At 68.5% G+C, this 17792-nt stretch overlaps 1 protein-coding gene across 3 annotated transcripts in view; it reads right to left on the bottom strand.

Annotated features, from left to right (window-relative positions):
- Positions 1-17792, bottom strand: part of TTLL5 (tubulin tyrosine ligase like 5) — a 137445-nt gene that overhangs the window by 83986 nt on the left and 35667 nt on the right. For all 3 annotated transcript variants that reach the window (XM_075330067.1, XM_075330065.1, XM_075330066.1), the window contains exon 2: positions 6297-6403. Coding sequence is in view for 2 of the 3 variants with exons in the window: in XM_075330065.1 (XP_075186180.1) it covers positions 6297-6403 (107 nt within the window). In the remaining variant the exon portion in view is untranslated. The remainder of the gene's footprint in view (positions 1-6296; positions 6404-17792) is intronic.

Raw genomic sequence — 17792 nt, 5'->3', positions numbered from 1 at the left:
TCACCTGTCCCCAGCCATGCAGACCGCAGCACTTCTACTGACATCCTCAGCGCCTGGCCCCGCCCCCCGCTCGGCTCCGCCCCCTCCCGCACTTTGCATGTGCACACACATACATACATACATACATGCATACATACATGCACATACACACACTCACTCACAGATACACTCACCTGTCACCAGCCATGCAGACCGCAGCACTTCTACTGACATCCTCAGCGCCTGGCCCCGCCCCCTGCTCGGCTCCGCCCCCTCCCGCACTTTGCATGTGCACACACATACATACATACATACATACATACATGCACATACACACACTCACTCACTCACAGATACACTCACCTGTCCCCAGCCATGCAGACCGCAGCACTTCCACTGACATCCTCAGCGCCTGGCCCCGCCCCCTGCTCGGCTCCGCCCCCTCCCGCACTTTGCATGTGCACACACATACATACATACATACATACATACACACTCACTCACTCACAGATACACTCACCTGTCCCCAGCCATGCAGACCGCAGCACTTCCACTGACATCCTCAGCACTTGGCCCCGCCCCCCGCTCGGCTCTGCCCCCGAACTCCGCCCCCCGCACACAACAGAATCCGACAAAGAATTCTGTTCTTTGTCATCCGTTGTACAGCGTTGAACAGCGCATCAGTCACATGCGTCAAGCGACGCATGTGACTGATACAAATCAACGGAAATGTGAACTTAGCCTAAATTACATCTTCACAGGGACAGTCTGCACCAGAAACACCACCACCACCCCGAGGAGGAGATACTGGGGACAGTCTGCACCAGATACACCACCACCACCCCGAGGAGAAGATACTGCGGACAGTCTGCGCCAGATACACCACCACCACCCCGAGGAGAAGATACTGCGGACAGTCTGCGCCAGATACACCACCACCCCGAGGAGAAGATACAGCGGACAGTCTGCGCCAGAAACAACACCACCACCTCGAGGAAGAGATACAGGGGACAGTCTGCGCCAGAAACACCACCACCCCGAGGAGGAAATACAGGGGACAGTCTGCGCCAGATACACCACCACCCCGAGGAAGAGATACTGGTTACAGTCTGCACCAGAAACACCACCACCCCGAGGAGGAAATACAGGGGACAGTCTGTGCCAGAAACACCACCACCACCCCGAGGAGAAGATGCTGGGGACAGTCTGCACCAGAAACATCACCACCCAGAGGAGGAGATACTGGGGACAGTCTGCACCAGAAACATCACCACCCAGAGGAGGAGATACTGGGGACAGTCTGCACCAGAAACATCACCACCCAGAGGAGGAGATACTGGGGACAGTCTGCACCAGATACATCACCACCACCCAGAGGAAGAGATACTGGGGACAGTCTGCACCAGATACATCACCACCACCCAGAGGAAGAGATACAGGGGACAGTCTGCACCAGAAACACCACCACCCAGAGGAGGAGATACTGGGGACAGTCTGCACCAGAAACACCACCACCACCCCGAGGAAGAGATACTGGGGACAGTCTGCACCAGAAACACCACCACCCAGAGGAGGAAATACAGGGGACAGTCTGCACCAGAAACACCACCAGCACCCCGAGGAAGAGATACTGGGGACAGTCTGCGCCAGAAACACCACCACCACCCAGAGGAGGAGATACTGGGGACAGTCTGCACCAGAAACACCACCACCACCCAGAGGAGGAGATACAGGGGACAGTCTGCGCCAGAAACACCACCACCCAGAGGAGGAGATACTGGGGACAGTCTGCACCAGATACATCACCACCACCCTGAGGAGAAGATACTGCGGACAGTCTGCGCCAGAAACACCACCACCACCCCGAGGAGAAGATACTGGGGACAGTCTGCACCAGAAACACCACCACCACCCCGAGGAAGAGATACTGGGGACAGTCTGCGCCAGAAACACCACCACCACCCCAAAGAGGAAATACTGAGGACAGTCTGCACCAGAAACACCACCACCACCCCGAGGAAGAGATACCGAGGACAGTCTGCACCAGAAACACCACCACCACCCCGAGGAGGAGATACTGAGGACAGTCTGCACCAGAAACACCACCACCCCGAGGAAGAGATACTGAGGACAGTCTGCACCAGAAACACCACCACCACCCCGAGGAAGAGATACTGGGGACAGTCTGCACCAGAAACACCACCACCACCCCGAGGAAGAGATACTGGGGACAGTCTGCACCAGAAACACCACCACCACCCCGAGGAAGAGATACTGGGGACAGTCTGCACCAGAAACACCACCACCACCCCAAGGAAGAGATACTGGGGACAGTCTGCACCAGAAACACCACCACCCCGAGGAGGAGATACAGGGGACAGTCTGCGCCAGATACACCACCACCACCCCGAGGAGGAGATACTGGGGACAGTCTGCGCCAGATACACCACCACCCCGAGGAGGAGATACAGGGGACAGTCTGCGCCAGATACACCATTACCCCGAGGAGGAGATACTGGGGACAGTCTGCACCAGATACACCACCACCACCCCGAGGAGAAGATACTGCGGACAGTCTGCGCCAGATACACCACCACCACCCCGAGGAGAAGATACTGCGGACAGTCTGCGCCAGATACACCACCACCCCGAGGAGGAGATACTGGGGACAGTCTGCACCAGATACACCACCACCCCGAGGAGAAGATACAGCGGACAGTCTGCGCCAGAAACAACACCACCACCTCGAGGAAGAGATACAGGGGACAGTCTGCGCCAGATACACCATTACCCCGAGGAGGAAATACAGGGGACAGTCTGCGCCAGATACACCACCACCCCGAGGAAGAGATACTGGTTACAGTCTGCACCAGAAACACCACCACCCCGAGGAGGAAATACAGGGGACAGTCTGTGCCAGAAACACCACCACCACCCCGAGGAGAAGATGCTGGGGACAGTCTGCGCCAGAAACACCACCACCACCCCGAGGAGGAGATACTGGGGACAGTCTGCGCCAGATACACCACCACCACCCCGAGGAAGAGATACTGGGGACAGTCTGCGCCAGATACACCACCACCACCCCGAGGAGGAGATACTGCGTACAGTCTGCGCCAAATAGACCACCACCACCCCGAGGAAGAGATACTGGGGACAGTCTGTGCCAGGTACACCATCACCCCGAGGAGGAGATACTGGGGACATCTGCGCCAGAAACACCACCACCACCCTGAGGAAGCGATACTGGGGACAGTCTGTGCCAGATACACCACCACCATCCCGAGGAGGAGATACTGGGGACAGTCTGTGCCAGATACACCATCACCCCGAGGAGGAGATACTCGGGACAGTCTGCACCAGAAACACCACCACCCCGAGGAGGAGATACTGGGGACAGTCTGCACCAGAAACACCACCACCCCAAGGAGGAGATACAGGGGACAGTCTGGCCAGATACACCACCACCCCGAGGAGGAGATACAGGGGACGGTCTGCGCTAGATACATCACCACTACCCCGAGGAGGAGATACTGGTGACAGTCTGCGCCAGATACACCACCCCTAGGAGGAGATACAGGGGACAGTCTGCGCCAGATACACCACCCCTAGGAGGAGATACAGGGGACAGTCTGCGCCAGAAATACCACCCAGAGGAGATACAGGGACAGTCTGCGCCAGATACAACACCACCACACCTAGGAGGAGATACAGGGGATAATCTGCGCCAGATACACCACCACCACCCCGAAGAGATACAGGGGACAGTCTGCGCCAGATACACCACCACCCCGAGGAGATACAGGGGACAGTCTGCGCCAGATACACCACCACCCCGAGGAGATACAGGGGACAGTCTGCGCCAGATACAAAATCACCACCCCGAGGAAGAGATACTGGGGACAGTCTGGGCAAGATACACCACCACCACCTCGAGGAGGAGATACAGGGGACAGTCTGAGCCAGATACACCACCACCACCACCACCCCGAAGAGGAGATACAGGGGACAGTCTGCGCCAGATACACCACCACCCCGAGGAGGAGATACTGGGGACAGTCTGCACCAGAAACACAACCACCCCGAGGAGGAGATACTGGGGACAGTCTGCGCCAGATTCACCACCCAGAGGAGGAGATACTGGGGACAGTCTGCGCCAGATTCACCACCACCACCCCGAGGAGGAGATACTGGGGACAGTCTGTGCCAGATACACCATCACCCCGAGGAGGAGATACAGGGGACAGTCTGCGCCATATTCACCACCACCACCCAGAGGAGGAGATACTGGGGACAGTCTGCGCCAGATTCACCACCACCACCCCGAGGAGATACTGGGGACAGTCTGCGCCAGAAACACCACCACCCCGAGGAGATACTGGGGACAGTCTGCGCCAGAAACACCACCACCCCGGAGGAGGAGATACTGAGGACAGTCTGCACCAGAAACACCACCACCACCCCCGAGGAGGAGATACTTAATTAACGCGATGTGTGCTGTAACGAGGAGAGCAGGGAGCCAGCGCTAAGCATTGTGCGCTGCTCCCTGCTCTGTGCACATTTAGCTGCAGCACACATCGGGTAATTAACCCGATGTGTGCTGTAACTAGGAGAGCAGGGAGCCAGCTCAGTGTGCGCTGCTCCCTGCTCTCTGCACGTGTAGCTGCGTGCGCTGGTAACCAAGGTAAATATCGGGTTGGTTACCCGATATTTACCTTAGTTACCAAGCGCAGCATCTTCCACGCGGCGCTGGGGGCTGGTCATTGGTTGCTGGTGAGCTCACCAGCAACTCGTGTAGCGACGCTCCAGCGATCCCTGCCAGGTCAGGTTGCTGGTGGGATCTCTGGAGCGTCGCAGTGTGACATCTCACCAGCAACCTCCTAGCAACTTACCAGCGATCCCTATCGTTGTTGGGATCGCTGGTAAGTTGCTTAGTGTGACTGGACCTTAAGGACGATTGCTTTGTAATCCGGTCCGAGGATTGTCGGGAAGGGCCCCCGAATCTGTTTTACGTGGACTTATCGTGTGCTGTTCCAGTGTTCTTGTGAATAAACCTGTTGGATCGTCCCTCGGCCTCGTCCATCCTTTGCTCTGTTGTACACTCCCGTCACAGAGATACTGAGGACAGTCTGCACCAGATACACCACCACCACCCCGAGGAGGAGATACTGGGGACAGTCTGCACCAAAAACACCACCACCACCCCGAGGAAGAGATACTGGGGACAGTCTGCACCAGAAACACCACCACCACCTTGAGGAGGAGATATTGGGGCAGTCTGCACCAGAAACACCACCACCACCCCGAGGAGGAGATACTCGGGACAGTCTGCACCAGAAACACCACCACCACCCCAAGGAGGAGATACTCGGGACAGTCTGCACCAGATACACCACAACCACCCCGAGGAGGAGATACAGGGGATAGTCTGCGCCAGATACAACACCACCACCCCGAGGAGGAGATACTGGGGACAGACTGCGCCAGATACACCACCACCCAGAGGAGATACTGCGGACAGTCTGCGCCAGAAACACCACCACCCCAAGGAGGAGATACAGGGGACAGTCTGCACCAGATACACCACCACCACCCCAAGGAGATACCGGGGACAGTCTGCGCCAGATACACCACCACCCCGAGGAGATACAGGGGACAGTCTGCGCCAGATACACCACCACCCCGAGGAGGAAATAGAGGGGACAGTTTGCGCCAGATACACCACCACCACCACCCAAAGGAGGAGATACTGGGGACAGTCTGCGCCATATACACCACCACCCCGAGGAGAAGAAAATACAGGAGACAGTCTGCACCAGATACACCACCACCCCGAGGAGGAGATACTGGGGACAGTTTGCGCCAGATACACCACCACCCTGAGGATGAGATACTCGGGACAGTCTGCTCCAGATACACCACCACCACCCCGAGGAGGAGATACTGGGGACAGTTTGCGCCAGATACACCACCACCCTGAGGATGAGATACTCGGGACAGTCTGCGCCAGATATACCACCACCACCCCGAGGAGGAGATACTGATGACAGTCTGCGCCAGATACACCACCACCACCACCCCGAGGAGGAGATACTGGGGACAGTTTGCGCCAGATACACCACCACCACCCCGAGGAGGAGATACTGGGGACAGTTTGCGCCAGATACACCACCACCCCGAGGAGGAGTTACTGCGGACAATAGGTCGCCCTGATCACCCCAACCCGAGTAGTAGAAAATACAGGGGACAGTCTGCCGCCCTAGCCACCCTGACCCCAGAGATGAGCAGATACAGGGTTAGTCTGTGGCTAAACTCACCCCCCACAGTACGGAGCCAAGACTCCTGAGACAGAATTGCTTCAGCATGAAAGACCAGGCAGGGGACTCTGTGTGGCCCTCTGCTCCAAGAGATGCAGGAGGGCCCCCTGAGAAAGAAGAGAAACCAGTCACAGCAATGATGGTTCAAATACAGCCTCTGCCCGAAACCATATATCTGCGCCCCTCATACACCCCCAATACAATAACCCTTCCTCTCCTCATCCCAAGTATCCGGTGATGGCCCGACTCCTCCGCACCGCACTCCCCCGCAGCCGCCGCTCGGCTCCTCCGCACTCCCCTGCAGCCGCCGCTCGGCTCCTCCGCACTCCCCCGCAGCCGCCGCTCGGCTCCTCCGCACTCCCCTGCAGCCGCCGCTCGGCTCCTCCGCACTCCCCCGCAGCCGCCGCTCGGCTCCTCCGCACTCCCCCGCAGCCGCCGCTCGGCTCCTCCGCACTCCCCCGCAGCCGCCGCTCGGCTCCTCCGCACTCCCCCGCAGCCGCCGCTCGGATCCTCCGCACTCCCCCGCAGCCGCCGCTCGGCTCCTCCGCACTCCCCCGCAGCCGCCGCTCGGCTCCTCCGCACTCCCCCGCAGCCGCTCGGCTCCTCCGCTCTCCCCCGCAGCCGCTCGGCTCCTCCGCTCTCCCCCGCAGCCGCTCGGCTCCTCCGCTCCGCACTCCCCCGCAGCCGCCACTCAGCTCCTCCGCACCCCACTGCCCCGCAGCCGCCACTCGGCTCCTCCGCACCCCACTCCCCCGCAGCCGCCACTCGGCTCCTCCGCTCCCCACTCCCCCGCAGCCGCCACTCGGCTCCTCCGTACCCCACTCGGCTCCTCCGCTCCCCACTCCCCAGCAGCCGCCACTCGGCTCCTCCGCTCCCCCCTCCCCCGCAGCCACCACTCGGCTCCTCTGCACCCCACTCGGCTCCTCTGCTCCCCACTCCCCCGCAGCCGCCACTCGGCTCCTCCGCTCCCCCGCAGCCGCCACTCGGCTCCTCCGCTCCCCACTCCCCCGCTGCCGCCACTGGGCTCCTCCGCACCCCACTCGGCTCCTCCGCTCCCCACTCTCCCGCAGCCGCCATCCGGCTCCTCCCCTCTGCACTCACCCGCAGCCGCCACTCGGCCCCTCCGCACCCCACTGCCCCACAGCCGCCACTCGGCTCCTCCGCACCCCACTCCCCCGCAGCCGCCACTCGGCTCCTCCGCACCCCACTCGGCTCCTCCGCTCCCCACTCCCCCGCAGCCGCCACTCGGCTCCTGCGCTCCCCACTCCCCCGCAGCCGCCACTCAGCTCCTCTGCACCCCACTCGGCTCCTCTGCTCCCCACTCGGCTCCGCCGCTCCCCACTCCCCCGCAGCCGCCACTCGGCTCCTCCGCACCCCACTCGGCTCCTCCCCTCCGCACTCGCCCGCAGCCGCCACTCGGCCCCTCCGCACTCGCCCGCAGCCGCCACTCGGCCCCTCCGATCTCGCCCGCAGCCGCCACTCGGCCCCTCCGATCTCGCCCGCAGCCGCCACTCGGCCCCTCCGATCTCGCCCGCAGCCGCCACTCGGCCCCTCCGATCTCGCCCGCAGCCGCCACTCGGCCCCTCCGATCTCGCCCGCAGCCGCCACTCGGCCCCTCCGATCTCGCCCGCAGCCGCCACTCGGCCCCTCCGATCTCGCCCGCAGCCGCCACTCGGCCCCTCCGATCTCGCCCGCAGCCGCCACTCGGCCCCTCCGATCTCGCCCGCAGCCGCCACTCGGCCCCTCCGATCTCGCCCGCAGCCGCCACTCGGCCCCTCCGATCTCGCCCGCAGGCGGCACTCGGCCCCTCCGATCTCGCCCGCAGGCGGCACTCGGCCCCTCCGATCTCGCCCGCAGGCGGCACTCGGCCCCTCCGCACTCGCCCGCAGGCGGCACTCGGCCCCTCCGCACTCGCCCGCAGCCGGCACTCGGCCCCTCCGCACTCGCCCGCAGCCGGCACTCGGCCCCTCCGCACTCGCCCGCAGCCGGCACTCGGCCCCTCCGCACTCGCCCGCAGCCGGCACTCGGCCCCTCCGCACTCGCCCGCAGCCGGCACTCGGCCCCTCCGCACTCGCCCGCAGCCGGCACTCGGCCCCTCCGCACTCGCCCGCAGCCGGCACTCGGCCCCCTCCGCACTCGCCCGCAGCCGGCACTCGGCCCCTCCGCACTCGCCCGCAGCCGGCACTCGGCCCCTCCGCACTCGCCCGCAGCCGGCACTCGGCCCCTCCGCACTCGCCCGCAGCCGGCACTCGGCCCCTCCGCACTCGCCCGCAGCCGGCACTCGGCCCCTCCGCACTCGCCCGCAGCCGGCACTCGGCCCCTCCGCACTCGCCCGCAGCCGGCACTCGGCCCCTCCGCACTCGCCCGCAGCCGGCACTCGGCCCCTCCGCACTCGCCCGCAGCCGGCACTCGGCCCCTCCGCACTCGCCCGCAGCAGGCACTCGGCTCCTCCGCACTCCCCCGCAGCCGCTCGGCTCCTCCGCTCCGCACTCCCCCGCAGCCGCCACTCGGCTCCTCCGCACCCTATTCCCCGCACCCCACTCCCCAGCAGCCGCCACTCGGCTCCTCCGCACCCCACTGCCCCGCAGCCGCCACTAGGCTCCTCCGCACCCCACTGCCCCGCAGCCGCCACTCGGCTCCTCCGCACCCCACTCCCCCGCAGCCGCCACTCGGCTCCTCCGCACCCCACTCGGCTCCTCCGCTCCCCACTTCCCCGCAGCCGCCACTCGGCTCCTCCGCACCCCACTCGGCTCCTCCGCTCCCCACTCCCCCGCAGCCGCCACTCGGCTCCTCCGCTCCCCACTCCCCCGCAGCCGCCACTCGGCTCCTCTGCACCCCACTCGGCTCCTCTGCTCCCCACTCGGCTCAGCCGCTCCCCACTCCCCCGCAGCCGCCACTCGGCTCCTCCGCTCCCCACTCCCCCGCAGCCGCCACTCGGCTCCTCCGCTCCCCACTCGGCTCCGCCGCTCCCCACTTCCCCGCAGCCGCCACTCGGCTCCTCCGCTCCCCACTCCCCCGCAGCCGCCACTCGGCTCCTCCGCACCCCACTCAGCTCCTCCGCTCCCCACTCTCCCGCAGCCGCCATCCGGCTCCTCCCCTCCCCACTCGCCCGCAGCCGGCACTCGGCCCCTCCGCACTCGCCCGCAGCCGGCACTCGGCCCCTCCGCACTCGCCCGCAGCCGGCACTCGGCCCCTCCGCACTCGCCCGCAGCCGGCACTCGGCCCCTCCGCACTCGCCCGCAGCCGGCACTCGGCCCCTCCGCACTCGCCCGCAGCCGGCACTCGGCCCCTCCGCACTCGCCCGCAGCCGGCACTCGGCCCCTCCGCACTCGCCCACAGCCGGCACTCGGCCCCTCAGCACTCGCCCACAGGCGGCACTCGGCTCCTCCGCTCCACACTCGCCCACAGCCGGCACTCGGCTCCTCCGCACTCGCCCACAGGCGGCACTCGGCTCCTCCGCACTCGCCCACAGGCGGCACTCGGCTCCTCCGCACTCGCCCACAGGCGGCACTCGGCCCCTCCGCACTCGCCCACAGGCGGCACTCGGCCCCTCCGCACTCGCCCACAGCCGGCACTCGGCCCCCTCCGCACTCGCCCACAGCCGGCACTCGGCCCCTCCGCACTCGCCCACAGCCGGCACTCGGCCCCTCCGCACTCGCCCACAGCCGGCACTCGGCCCCTCCGCACTCGCCCACAGCCGGCACTCGGCCCCTCCGCACTCGCCCACAGCCGGCACTCGGCCCCTCCGCACTCGCCCACAGCCGGCACTCGGCCCCTCCGCACTCGCCCACAGCCGGCACTCGGCCCCTCCGCACTCGCCCACAGCCGGCACTCGGCCCCTCCGCACTCGCCCACAGCCGGCACTCGGCCCCTCCGCACTCGCCCACAGCCGGCACTCGGCCCCTCCGCACTCGCCCACAGCCGGCACTCGGCCCCTCCGCACTCGCCCACAGCCGGCACTCGGCCCCTCCGCTCCGCACTCGCCCACAGGCGGCACTCGGCCCCTCCGCTCCGCACTCGCCCACAGGCGGCACTCGGCTCCTCCGCACTCGCCCACAGGCGGCACTCGGCTCCTCCGCACTCGCCCACAGGCGGCACTCGGCTCCTCCGCACTCGCCCACAGGCGGCACTCGGCTCCTCCGCACTCGCCCACAGGCGGCACTCGGCTCCTCCGCACTCGCCCACAGGCGGCACTCGGCTCCTCCGCACTCGCCCACAGGCGGCACTCGGCTCCTCCGCACTCGCCCACAGGCGGCACTCGGCTCCTCCGCACTCGCCCACAGGCGGCACTCGGCTCCTCCGCACTCGCCCACAGGCGGCACTCGGCTCCTCCGCACTCGCCCACAGGCGGCACTCGGCTCCTCCGCACTCGCCCACAGGCGGCACTCGGCTCCTCCGCACTCGCCCACAGGCGGCACTCGGCTCCTCCGCACTCGCCCACAGGCGGCACTCGGCTCCTCCGCACTCGCCCACAGGCGGCACTCGGCTCCTCCGCACTCGCCCACAGGCGGCACTCGGCTCCTCCGCACTCGCCCACAGGCGGCACTCGGCTCCTCCGCACTCGCCCACAGGCGGCACTCGGCTCCTCCGCACTCGCCCACAGGCGGCACTCGGCTCCTCCGCACTCGCCCACAGGCGGCACTCGGCTCCTCCGCACTCGCCCACAGGCGGCACTCGGCTCCTCCGCACTCGCCCACAGGCGGCACTCGGCTCCTCCGCACTCGCCCACAGGCGGCACTCGGCTCCTCCGCACTCGCCCACAGGCGGCACTCGGCTCCTCCGCACTCGCCCACAGGCGGCACTCGGCTCCTCCGCACTCGCCCACAGGCGGCACTCGGCTCCTCCGCACTCGCCCACAGGCGGCACTCGGCTCCTCCGCACTCGCCCACAGGCGGCACTCGGCTCCTCCGCACTCGCCCACAGGCGGCACTCGGCTCCTCCGCACTCGCCCACAGGCGGCACTCGGCTCCTCCGCACTCGCCCACAGGCGGCACTCGGCTCCTCCGCACTCGCCCACAGGCGGCACTCGGCTCCTCCGCACTCGCCCACAGGCGGCACTCGGCTCCTCCGCACTCGCCCACAGGCGGCACTCGGCTCCTCCGCACTCGCCCACAGGCGGCACTCGGCTCCTCCGCACTCGCCCACAGGCGGCACTCGGCTCCTCCGCACTCGCCCACAGGCGGCACTCGGCTCCTCCGCACTCGCCCACAGGCGGCACTCGGCTCCTCCGCACTCGCCCACAGGCGGCACTCGGCTCCTCCGCACTCGCCCACAGGCGGCACTCGGCTCCTCCGCACTCGCCCACAGGCGGCACTCGGCTCCTCCGCACTCGCCCACAGGCGGCACTCGGCTCCTCCGCACTCGCCCACAGGCGGCACTCGGCTCCTCCGCACTCGCCCACAGGCGGCACTCGGCTCCTCCGCACTCGCCCACAGGCGGCACTCGGCTCCTCCGCACTCGCCCACAGGCGGCACTCGGCTCCTCCGCACTCGCCCACAGGCGGCACTCGGCTCCTCCGCACTCGCCCACAGGCGGCACTCGGCTCCTCCGCACTCGCCCACAGGCGGCACTCGGCTCCTCCGCACTCGCCCACAGGCGGCACTCGGCTCCTCCGCACTCGCCCACAGGCGGCACTCGGCTCCTCCGCACTCGCCCACAGGCGGCACTCGGCTCCTCCGCACTCGCCCACAGGCGGCACTCGGCTCCTCCGCACTCGCCCACAGGCGGCACTCGGCTCCTCCGCACTCGCCCACAGGCGGCACTCGGCTCCTCCGCACTCGCCCACAGGCGGCACTCGGCTCCTCCGCACTCGCCCACAGGCGGCACTCGGCTCCTCCGCACTCGCCCACAGGCGGCACTCGGCTCCTCCGCACTCGCCCACAGGCGGCACTCGGCTCCTCCGCACTCGCCCACAGGCGGCACTCGGCTCCTCCGCACTCGCCCACAGGCGGCACTCGGCTCCTCCGCACTCGCCCACAGGCGGCACTCGGCTCCTCCGCACTCGCCCACAGGCGGCACTCGGCTCCTCCGCACTCGCCCACAGGCGGCACTCGGCTCCTCCGCACTCGCCCACAGGCGGCACTCGGCTCCTCCGCACTCGCCCACAGGCGGCACTCGGCTCCTCCGCACTCGCCCACAGGCGGCACTCGGCTCCTCCGCACTCGCCCACAGGCGGCACTCGGCTCCTCCGCACTCGCCCACAGGCGGCACTCGGCTCCTCCGCACTCGCCCACAGGCGGCACTCGGCTCCTCCGCACTCGCCCACAGGCGGCACTCGGCTCCTCCGCACTCGCCCACAGCCGGCACTCGGCTCCTTCGCACTTACCCACAGCCGGCACTCGGCTCCTCTGCTCCGCACTCACCCACAGGCGGCACTCGGCTCCTCTGCTCCGCACTCACCCACAGGCGGCACTCGGCCCCTCCGCACTCACCCACAGGCGGCACTCGGCCCCTCCGCACTCACCCACAGGCGGCACTCGGCCCCTCCGCACTCACCCACAGGCCTCGGCACTCGGCCCCTCCGCACTCACCCACAGCCGGCACTCGGCTCCTCCGCACTCACCCGCAGCCGGCACTCGGCTCCTCCGCGCCACACTCACCCACAGGCGCCACTCGGCTCCTCCGCTCCGCACTCACCCACAGCCCGCACGCGGCTCCTCCGCTCCACACTCACCCACAGCCCGCACTCGGCTCCTCCGCTCCGCACTCACCCACAGGCGGCACTCGGCTCCTCCGCCCCGCACTCACCCACAGCCCGCACTCGGCTCCTCCGCTCCGCACTCACGCACACAGGCGGCACTCGGCTCCTCCGCTCCGCACTCACCCACAGGCGGCACTCGGCTCCTCCGCTCCGCACTCACCCACAGGCGGCACTCGGCTCCTCCGCTCCGCACTCACCCACAGGCGGCACTCGGCTCCTCCGCTCCGCACTCACCCACAGGCGGCACTCGGCTCCTCCGCTCCGCACTCACCCACAGCCGGCACTCGGCTCCTCCGCTCCACACTCACCCACAGGCGCCACTCGGCTCCTCCGCACTCACCCACAGCCCGCACTCGGCTCCTCCGCTCCACACTCACCCACAGCCCGCACTCGGCTCCTCCGCTCCGCACTCACCCACAGCCCGCACTCGGCTCCTCCGCTCCGCACTCACCCACAGCCGGCACTCGGCTCCTCCACTCCGCACTCACCCACAGCCGGCACTCGGCTCCTCCGCTCCGCACTCACCCGCAGCCGGCACTCGGCTCCTCCACTCCGCACTCACCCACAGGCGGCACTCGGCTCCTCCGCTCCGCACTCACCCACAGCCCGCACTCGGCTCCTCCGCTCCGCACTCACCCACAGGCGGCACTCGGCTCCTCCGCTCCGCACTCACCCACAGGCGGCACTCGGCTCCTCCGCTCCGCACTCACCCACAGGCGGCACTCGGCTCCTCCGCCCCGCACTCACCCACAGCCGCCACTCGGCTCCTCCGCTCCGCACTCATCCACAGCCCGCACTCGGCTCCTCCGCTCCGCACTCACCCACAGGCGGCACTCGGCTCCTCCGCTCCGCACTCACCCACAGCCGGCACTCGGCTCCTCCGCTCCGCACTCACCCACAGCCGGCACTCGGCTCCTCCGCTCCGCACTCACCCACAGCCGGCACTCGGCTCCTCCGCTCCGCACTCACCCACAGCCGGCACTCGGCTCCTCCGCCCCGCACTCACCCACAGCCGGCACTCGGCTCCTCCGCCCCGCACTCACCCACAGCCCGCACTCGGCTCCTCCGCCCCGCACTCACCCACAGCCCGCACTCGGCTCCTCCGCTCCGCACTCACCCATAGCCAGCACTCGGCTCCTCCGCTCCGCACTCACCCACAGCCGGCACTCGGCTCCTCCGCTCCGCACTCACCCACAGCCCGCACTCGGCTCCTCCGCTCCGCACTCACCCACAGCCCGCACTCGGCTCCTCCGCTCCACACTCACCCACAGGCGCCACTCGGCTCCTCCGCTCCACACTCACCCACAGCCCCGCACTCGGCTCCTCCGCTCCGCACTCACCCACAGCCCGCACTCGGCTCCTCCGCTCCGCACTCACCCACAGGCGGCACTCGGCTCCTCCGCCCCGCACTCACCCACAGCCGCCACTCGGCTCCTCCGCTCCGCACTCACGCACAGCCCGCACTCGGCTCCTCCGCTCCGCACTCACCCACAGCCCGCACTCGGCTCCTCCGCTCCGCACTCACCCACAGCCCGCAGTCGGCTCCTCCGCTCCGCACTCACCCACAGCCCGCAGTCGGCTCCTCCGCTCCGCACTCACCCACAGGCGGCACTCGGCTCCTCCGCCCCGCACTCACCCACAGCCGCCACTCGGCTCCTCCGCTCCGCACTCACCCACAGCCCGCACTCGGCTCCTCCGCTCCGCACTCACCCACAGCGGCACTCGGCTCCTCCGCTCCGCACTCACCCACAGGCGGCACTCGGCTCCTCCGCTCCGCACTCACCCACAGGCGCACTCGGCTCCTCCGCTCCGCACTCACCCACAGGCGGCACTCGGCTCCTCCGCCCCGCACTCACCCACAGCCGCCACTCGGCTCCTCCGCTCCGCACTCACCCACAGCCCGCACTCGGCTCCTCCGCTCCGCACTCACCCACAGCCGGCACTCGGCTCCTCCGCTCCGCACTCACCCACAGCCGGCACTCGGCTCCTCCGCTCCGCACTCACCCACAGCCGGCACTCGGCTCCTCCGCTCCGCACTCACCCACAGCCGGCACTCGGCTCCTCCGCTCCGCACTCACCCACAGCCGGCACTCGGCTCCTCCGCTCCGCACTCACCCACAGCCGGCACTCGGCTCCTCCGCTCCGCACTCACCCACAGCCGGCACTCGGCTCCTCCGCTCCGCACTCACCCACAGCCGGCACTCGGCTCCTCCGCTCCGCACTCACCCACAGCCGGCACTCGGCTCCTCCGCTCCGCACTCACCCACAGCCGGCACTCGGCTCCTCCGCTCCGCACTCACCCACAGCCGGCACTCGGCTCCTCCGCTCCGCACTCACCCACAGCCGGCACTCGGCTCCTCCGCTCCGCACTCACCCACAGCCGGCACTCGGCTCCTCCGCTCCGCACTCACCCACAGCCGGCACTCGGCTCCTCCGCTCCGCACTCACCCACAGCCGGCACTCGGCTACTCCGCCGCGCACTCACCCACAGCCGGCACTCGGCTCCTCCGCCCCGCACTCACCCACAGCCGGCACTCGGCTCCTCCGCTCCGCACTCACCCACAGCCCGCACTCGGCTCCTCCGCTCCGCACTCACCCACAGCCCGCACTCGGCTCCTCCGCTCCGCACTCACCCACAGCCGGCACTCGGCTCCTCCGCTCCGCACTCACCCACAGCCGGCACTCGGCTCCCTTGCTCCGCACTCACCCACAGCCGGCACTCGGCTCCCTTGCTCCGCACTCACCCACAGCCCGCACTCGGCTCCTCCGCTCCGCACTCACCCACAGCCCGCACTCGGCTCCTCCGCTCCACACTCACCCACAGGCGCCACTCGGCTCCTCCGCTCCACACTCACCCAACAGCCCGCACTCGGCTCTTCCGCTCCACACTCACCCACAGCCCGCACTCGGCTCCTCCGCTCCGCACCCACCCACAGCCCGCACTCGGCTCCTCCGCTCCGCACTCACCCACAGCCGGCACTCGGCCCCTCCGCACTCACCCACAGCCGGCACTCGGCTCCTCCGCACTCACCCACAGCCGGCACTCGGCTCCTCCGCACTCACCCACAGCCGGCACTCGGCTCCTCCGCACTCACCCACAGCCGGCACTCGGCTCCTCCGCACTCACCCACAGCCGGCACTCGGCTCCTCCGCACTCACCCACAGCCGGCACTCGGCTCCTCCGCCACTCACCCACAGCCGGCACTCGGCTCCTCCGCACTCACCCACAGCCGGCACTCGGCTCCTCCGCACTCACCCACAGCCGGCACTCGGCTCCTCCGCACTCACCCACAGCCGGCACTCGGCTCCTCCGCACTCACCCACAGCCGGCACTCGGCTCCTCCGCACTCACCCACAGCCGGCACTCGGCTCCTCCGCACTCACCCACAGCCGGCACTCGGCCCCTCCGCACTCACCCACAGCCGGCACTCGGCCCCTCCGCACTCACCCACAGCCGGCACTCGGCCCCTCCGCTCCACACTCACCCACAGCCGGCACTCGGCTCCTCCGCTCCACACTCACCCACAGCCCGCACTCGGCTCCTCCGCTCCGCACCCACCCACAGCCCGCACTCGGCTCCTCCGCTCCGCACTCACCCACAGCCCGCACTCGGCTCCTCCGCTCCACACTCACCCACAGGCGGCACTCGCTCCTCCGCCCCGCACTCACCCACAGCCGCCACTCGGCTCCTCCGCTCCGCACTCACGCACAGGCGGCACTCGGCTCCTCCGCTCCGCACTCACGCACAGCCCGCACTCGGCTCCTCCGCTCCGCACTCACCCACAGGCGGCACTCGGCTCCTCCGCTCCGCACTCACCCACAGGCGGCACTCGGCTCCTCCGCTCCGCACTCACCCACAGGCCGGCACTCGCTCCTCCGCTCCGCACTCACCCACAGCCCGCACTCGGCTCCTCCGCTCCGCACTCACCCACAGGCGCCACTCGGCTCCTCCGCTCCACACTCACCCACAGGCCCGCACTCGGCTCCTCCGCTCCACACTCACCCACAGCCCGCACTCGGCTCCTCCGCTCCGCACTCACCCACAGGCCGGCACTCGGCTCCTCCGCCCCGCACTCACCCACAGCCGCCACTCGGCTCCTCCGCTCCGCACTCACGCACAGCCCGCACTCGGCTCCCTCCGCTCCGCACTCACCCACAGCCCGCACTCGGCTCCTCCGCTCCGCACTCACCCACAGCCCGCACTCGGCTCCTCCGCTCCCGCACTCACCCACAGGCGGCACTCGGCTCCTCCGCCCCGCACTCACCCACAGCCGCCACTCGGCTCCTCCGCTCCGCACTCACCCACAGCCCGCACTCGGCTCCTCCGCTCCGCACTCACCCACAGGCGGCACTCGGCTCCTCCGCTCCGCACTCACCCACAGGCGGCACTCGGCTCCTCCGCTCCGCACTCACCCACAGCCGGCACTCGGCTCCTCCGCTCCGCACTCACCCACAGCCGCACTCGGCTCCTCCGCTCCAGCACTCACCCACAGCCGGCACTCGGCTCCTCCGCTCCGCACTCACCCACAGCCGCACTCGGCTCCTCCGCTCCACACTCACCCACAGCCGCACTCGGCTCCTCCGCTCCGCACTCACCCCGCAGCCGGCACTCGGCTCCTCCGCTCCGCACTCACCCACAGCCCGCACTCGGCTCCTCCGCTCCGCACTCACCCACAGCCCGCACTCGGCTCCTCCGCTCCGCACTCACCCACAGCCGCACTCGGCTCCTCCGCTCCGCACTCACCCACAGCCCGCACTCTGCTCCTCCGCTCCGCACTCACCCACAGGCGGCACTC

The sequence above is a fragment of the Anomaloglossus baeobatrachus genome, chromosome 12, assembly GCF_048569485.1.
Source record: "Anomaloglossus baeobatrachus isolate aAnoBae1 chromosome 12, aAnoBae1.hap1, whole genome shotgun sequence".
NCBI lineage: Eukaryota > Metazoa > Chordata > Amphibia > Anura > Aromobatidae > Anomaloglossus > Anomaloglossus baeobatrachus.
Note: the sequence above shows the minus strand (reverse complement) of the source record. Positions and strands in the feature narration are given on the sequence as shown.